The 7,147-nt window shown below is 45.2% G+C and overlaps 1 protein-coding gene across 1 annotated transcript; it reads right to left on the bottom strand.

The window, feature by feature from the left end:
- Window positions 1–1,076: 1,076 nt before the first annotated feature.
- kcnf1b (potassium voltage-gated channel, subfamily F, member 1b) lies at window positions 1,077–2,501 on the bottom strand (the record flags this gene model as incomplete). Its single annotated transcript, XM_084451087.1, has 1 exon — window positions 1,077–2,501. One exon carries the CDS (start codon window positions 2,499–2,501, stop codon window positions 1,077–1,079), a length of 1,425 nt encoding a protein of 474 aa, XP_084307213.1.
- Between the last annotated feature and the right edge of the window lie 4,646 nt (window positions 2,502–7,147).

Below are 7,147 nucleotides of genomic sequence, written 5' to 3'. Positions count from 1 at the left end.
AAAATTCAGACTATTTTAAAAGTTCTTCCAGAGTTTGTCTTGATCTCCATTGTTCCCAGACATGATGAGCTGAGTTCCTGTTATCTGTTATTCAGTCACCAGAGTGAAGGAAATGGATTGTGAGTGAGCGAGCGAGCGAGAGAGTGAGCAAGTGAGTGAGTGAGTGAGTGAGTGAGTGAGTGAGTGAGCGAGCGAGCGAGCGAGCGAGAGAGAGAGAGAGAGAGAGAGTGAGTGGGAGGGTGGTGGAAGAGTGGCAGGTAAAGGGTGGGGGGAGAGAGGGTGGGGCTCAGACAGAGCGGGGGATGGCGCTGTGCGTGTGGGTGACTGTAGCCAGTAGCCACTGAACGGTTGTCCCCATGAGGGCAGCATTTTCTCACAGATCAATGCCTTAGGACACGCAATGGATTCACACGCATCTGTGCACGCGCACACGCACGATTAACGATTAAAAACAGCATGCATAATTGACCTTGGGGACTATTTGGTTATAATAGATAATAAAATATTGCAAGATAAACATATGTTTACTGTAGTCAGTCAGATGATGTAATAATTCTGGTCCTTTAGGGGACCTGCTTGCACTCATGTCCCTACAAAGCACGTTTTTGACAAATCATTAACGTATTAGGCAACACTGTTTATTCAAGCTACAGTAATTGATTTATATACTGTCTCTTGTATATTTGAGTTGTATGAATCTACTATCTATTTTCATGAAATGCGGCATTGTAAACCGCTGGGGGGTTTTCTTGTTGAATAAAGACTGTAAATGATCATGTGTGTGTGTGGGTTATTTCTTTTTGAATTATTGTGAACATTTTAATCAATAAAAAGTCCCAAATTGAGTTCAGTAAACATTAACAAAACGCATTCATTCATATTATGCACGCTCGAGGACCAATTGGATTTCATGCAAAAGCTTTATTGGTCTTTACAGTGGGCCTATCGATACTAAAACAACCATTCAATGGAACACAAAGGCTAACACATTTTTGACACACACAACTAGGCCTGTAGCCTACAGCAAGGGTTTGCAAATCATGGTGATACATAACCTAAGGATATTATTTTAATGTTTACAACCGTACGCTCGTGCTCGACTCAAGAATCGGTATGAATGTGTCACTGTGTGATGCGCTCGTGGAACTCTCCAATGCGTCCATTGCGTCAGACTTGCTCTTGCCTTTCCCCGTCGCGCCCTCGTCGGACTTCAACTCCATGAGCTCCAGCTCGTGTTTGGCTGCGGTCTCGAGCACTTGCTGCTTATTGTAAAATATGACAAAGTTGTTTATGATGGGGTGAATGGGCAACGCGATGGCTATCACTCCACACAAGAAGCTAATGGCTGCATTGCACCTGCCAAGTGTGGTTTTGGGGTAGATATCGCCGTAACCCACCGTCGTCATTGTGATAACGGCCCACCAGAAGGACTGTGGGATACTCTTGAAGAGAGTCTCCGGGTGGCTTTGTTCCATGGTATAGGCTAGGGCTGAAAACACAAATATCCCCACACCCATGTACATTAGGAGTAAACCAAGCTCCTTGAAGCTCCTTTTCAGTGCGTAAGTGAGAGTCTGCAGCCCAGAGGAGTGGCGCGCTAACTTGAAGATGCGGGCGATGCGCATGATGCGAAGCGCTTGGACCGCTTGCTGGACGTTGGCCAGTTCCATCATGGCGGTGCCGAGGTACGTTAGGATTAGTACCACATAGAATGGCATGATAGCCATGAAGTCAATTATGTTCATGAAGGAGAGCACGAAGCGCAATTTGTTTGGAGAGGACGCAAGACGCAGCAGGTACTCCACGGTGAACCAGCCTATGCAAGCGGTCTCTATAGAATCTATCGTCGGGTGCTCGACGAGGTTTCCTTCGGTGTCCTCTACCTGCAGCTCTGGAATAGTCCCTACACACATCACCACGGAGGAGACGAGGATGAGGAGGAAAGACGCGATGGCAATGACGCGCGCAGGCAGAGAAGACTCCGGTTTCTCCATTAGTTTCCAAAGGAACTTCTGGCATCGCTCCGAGCGGTGGACCGATGGGTCCCCATCCAAATCATCTAGAATAAGTTTGACTTTGTTAGCAATCTCGGCCAGTTCGTCTTCTTTTTCATCCAGGTAACTTTTACAGCATTCATCCAAATAACTCTGTTCGATTTTCCAGAATTCCATCTCCTTAATGAAACAAATGGGACAGATGCCCCGCTTAATGTGAATCTCATCAAAGTAATACACGTCTATAATACATTTGAACGCGTCAGGATCCCTGTCGAAGTAGAACTCTCTTTTACATGGGTCGTACTCATCACAGAGCGAAGAGATGACTTCGTGATTTCGCGTGGAGCAGTTCACCAGCTCTGCCAGGCGACTCTCCGGGTGACGGTTTAATACATCCCCATGCAAAGTCACCCTGACCCCGCCGATGTTCACAGCTATCTCGGCTTCATCATCGGCAACCAAATTGTAGCCATTCGCATATCGGGGCTTAGGTATAGTCCACATTTTCTCTGTGGTTGTCGGTGGCTAACAAGACGAAAATAAAATCAGAGATAACTAAAACGATTACTTGTCATTAAACCTTTAAAAAGATGAAAGTAGTCTATATGGAAAAGTCATGCGTCTTTATCCAGTGAAGCCATTGCGCGATCTCATGCCGCAAGCACCTCCCACCCGCCTATCTCTCTCTTTCTCTCTCTCTCTCTCTCTCTCTCTCACTCTCACCCACCCACCCACCCACCTACCACCCCCCCCCCCCCCCCCACACACACTTTTAAGAGGCAACACCAGGCCTGGAGAGGCAAACAGGAGTCTGTGGTGGAGAGGAGGCCGAGGGACAAACTGAACCGACAACCCCTCTCATCCCCTCCATGACAATCTGTGGCAGATGGGAAGCCCCTCCAGTCACAGCCTCATCCCACAACACTGAACGCTTCAGGCGCTCCTTTGTGCCAGCGGCCATCAGGCTATAACAGCGCCTGAGTGTTCCTGTGTTCCTGAGTGTCGTGAATGTGTGTGTGTGTGTTGTGTGTGTGCGCATGCATGTGTGTGTATGGATATATATATATCCTATATCTATGCATACTGTATATATACTGTATTATTTTTATTGTAAATTTTCCTTGTAATTGATGTATATTATCTCTGTATATTCTATTCCGCTGTACATTTTCCTATTGCTGTTCCTTTACCACTGAAACCCCACATGTCCTCCACTGGGATTATCTTATCTTATCTTATCTTATCTTATCTTATCTTATCTTATCTTATCTTATCTTATCTTATCTTATCTTATCTTATCTTATCTTATCTTACAGACGGGGGTATGGTCCACTGGCAATTGGCAGAACATTCTCAGCTTTGTACTTGGATCTGACTTGGTTATTGACTGTCCTGTCCTGTCCTGCACCCTGTCCTGTCCTGTCCTGCACCCTGTCCTGTCCTGTCCTGTCCTGCACCCTGTCCTGTCCTGTCCCGTCCTGCACCCTGTCCTGTCCTGTTCTGTCCCGTCCTGCACCCTGTCCTGTCCCGTCCTGCACCCTGTCCTGTCCTGTCCCGTCCTGCACCCTGTCCTGTCCTGCACCCTGTCCTGTCCCGTCCTGCACCCTGTCCTGCACCCTGTCCTGTCCTGCACCCTGTCCTGTCCTGCACCCTGTCCTGTCCTGTCCTGCACCCTGTCCTGTCCTGTCCTGTCCTGTCCTGTCCTGCCCTGCACCCTGTCCATAACCCTAGTCACATTCCCAGTATGTGTGTAGGTTACCATACATGACCAATAAAACAGATCTTGAATGTTGAATCTTGAACACATCTCCATAGGCTATCCCACAGCGATAGAGCGCTATCTGCTGACGATAGCCAACAATGCAAGAAGCCCACATGTAGGGTTACAGATGATCCCAGCTAGCAGGGAATGTTCCCACAACATTGACCAACATTCCCAACACGTTCTGCTAGCTAATGTTTTCACATTCTTAGAACATTTTTAGAACAAATGATTGCTACCTGGGATGGTGCGTTTGAGTGTTCCCAAACATGAGTGGGCTACAGCTACAGCCTTCAGCTTGAACTTCACTACGCCTACTGCCTGTTTTCCAGTCTGGTCACTTGATCACATCATCCAGCCTTCGTTTTTGTGTGTGTGTTTCTTTTGGGTTGGTGATGATCATGTCGCCCAATTAGCCTGTATAATACAAGACGACATGCCTGAGCACCTTGGCCCAGTAGGACGAGGCCTACATCCTCGGAGGGGTGTCCTGTCCAAGTGTTACACTGCAGTAATGACCTCATCATCATCTCTAACATCTGCACCATCCATGGATTTAATCATGAGAGTGCAGTTTAGCCTGTTATGGGTGTTTTTCAGTTAGCCTACATCATCAGACAGGGGCGTCAATGGTTTCCATACAAAATCTATTTTATTGCTAACCATCAAAAAACGAAATCAGCATCATGACACAAAACATTCAGAACCCGAGAGAGAGAGAGAGAGAGATAGGTCCATTCTTTAATCTGTTGATAATTGCATATGTTAATGGTTCCCACAAATATCCTACAATTTTATGTAGTCTTGATACGGTAGCCTAATATAGTAAAGACACTACATTAAAAAATGTATATTGATTTTGATATTGTATTCTGAATTTCATAACCAGAAACACACTTTAGATGGAAGCAAGCGCCGTGGAAGAGACCTCTTGAACATGAACCTTCATCTCCACGGTGACAAAGGAAACCTGCATCCTCTCCTTCCATCAACCACTGATTTATTTATTATATGTTTTGAATGTGGTTGAATTATTCCACAGTTTACACTGACCATACTAAGAACTTGAAGATGTATTTGCACACAGGCTTTAATCAAGTCCATAATGCAGGTGAGAAGGACCGTGTCCAAACCATAGTCATAGTCAATTTATTTTTTACACACATACTAATTACAACTGTTTAGGTTGCCCAAAGTGTGGGTTCCAAGGAGGAGAAAACATTCAAACATTGAGCAACATTAGACAGACAAGATACCAACATTAAAACTGTACAACAACAAACAGCTGAGGGGATAGGAACAATAGGGACCACAAAAACATCATCAACATAGAGGACATCTCAGTATACTAGTAGCAGAAGTGAGACTTAAGCTCTCTTTTGAATGTTCCAAGATCGGGGGCAGATCTAATGTCCATTGGCAGAGTGTTCCATAGCCTTGGTGCTGCCACCGCAAAGGCTCGGTCTCCTCTGCTGACCATTTTTGACCGGGGGATGTTTAAAAGTCTCTGGTCACCTGATCTCAGGGTCCTTGATGTTGAGGTGTATTGTATGAGTTCTTTGATGTAATCTGGAGCAAGACCATTGAGTGCTTTATATACAAACAGGAGGGTTTTGAATTGTACTCTCTGTCGCACCGGGAGCCAATGGAGGGAGGCCAGGACTGGAGAGAGGCCTACATCCTCGGAGGGGTGTCCTGTCCAAGTGTTACACTGCAGTTATGACCTCATCACCATCTCTAACATCTGCACCATCCATGGATTTAATCATGAGAGTGCAGTTTAGCCTGTTATGGGTGTTTTTCAGTTAGCCTACATCATCAGACAGGGGCGTCAATGGTTTCCATACAAAATCTATTTTATTGCTAACCATCAAAAAACGAAATCAGCATCATGACACAAAACATTCAGAACCCGAGAGAGAGAGAGAGAGAGATAGGTCCATTCTTTAATCTGTTGATAATTGCATATGTTAATGGTTCCCACAAATATCCTACAATTTTATGTAGTCTTGATACGGTAGCCTAATGTAGTAAAGACACTACATTAAAAAATGTATATTGATTTTGATATTGTATTCTGAATTTCATAACCAGAAACACACTTTAGATGGAAGCAAGCGCAGTGGAAGAGACCTCTTGAACATGAACCTTCATCTCCACGGTGACAAAGGAAACCTGCATCCTCTCCTTCCATCAACCACTGATTTATTTATTATATGTTTTGAATGTGGTTGAATTATTCCACAGTTTACACTGACCATACTAAGAACTTGAAGATGTATTTGCACACAGGCTTTAATTAAGTCCATAATGCAGGTGAGAAGGACCGTGTCCAAACCATAGTCATAGTCAATTTATTTTTTACACACATACTAATTACAACTGTTTAGGTTGCCCAAAGTGTGGGTTCCAAGGAGGAGAAAACATTCAAACATTGAGCAACAATAGACAGACAAGATACCGACATTAAAACTGTACAACAACAAACAGCTGAGGGGATAGGAACAATAGGGACCACAAAAACATCATCAACATAGAGGACATCTCAGTATACTAGTAGCAGAAGTGAGACTTAAGCTCTCTTTTGAATGTTCCAAGATCGGGGGCAGATCTAATGTCCATTGGCAGAGTGTTCCATAGCCTTGGTGCTGCCACCGCAAAGGCTCGGTCTCCTCTGCTGACCATTTTTGACCGGGGGATGTTTAAAAGTCTCTGGTCACCTGATCTCAGGGTCCTTGATGTTGAGGTGTATTGTATGAGTTCTTTGATGTAATCTGGAGCAAGACCATTGAGTGCTTTATATACAAACAGGAGGGTTTTGAATTGTACTCTCTGTCGCACCGGGAGCCAATGGAGGGAGGCCAGGACTGGAGAGATGTGTTCTCCCCTTTTGGTGCCCTTCAGTAGCCTGGCCGCCGCATTCTGCACCAGCTGGAGGCGAGAGATGGTTTCCTCTGAGATCCCGGTGTACAGAGAGTTACAATAGTCCAGTCTGGAGAACACAAGCAGGATGATGAGTCTGTGGAGGTCTTGGAAGGAGAGGAAGGGCTTGATCTTGGCGATGAGGCGGAGATTTCACCACTGTGCTCACCTGAACCAAACCAGAACTTCCTATCGAGGGCCCAATCACAAATCAGCCACTAGTCTGTCTGTCTCTCTCCAGACAGGCAATGTGAAAACTACTTCCAGCTGCTTACTAATTACTTCTCACTGATGCAGGAGTTTGACTGCCAATCACTAATGTTACCCTGTCTGTCTGACAAGCATCCAGACTAAATCACTAATGTTACCCTGTCTGTCTGACAAACATCCAGACTAAATCACTAATGTTACCCTGTCTGTCTGACAAGCATCCAGAATAATCACTAATGTTACCCTGTCTGTCTGA

This window comes from Borostomias antarcticus (assembly GCF_949987555.1).
Source record: "Borostomias antarcticus genome assembly, chromosome: 16".
In the NCBI taxonomy this organism is placed as follows: Eukaryota; Metazoa; Chordata; class Actinopteri; order Stomiiformes; family Stomiidae; genus Borostomias; species Borostomias antarcticus.
Note: the sequence above shows the minus strand (reverse complement) of the source record. Positions and strands in the feature narration are given on the sequence as shown.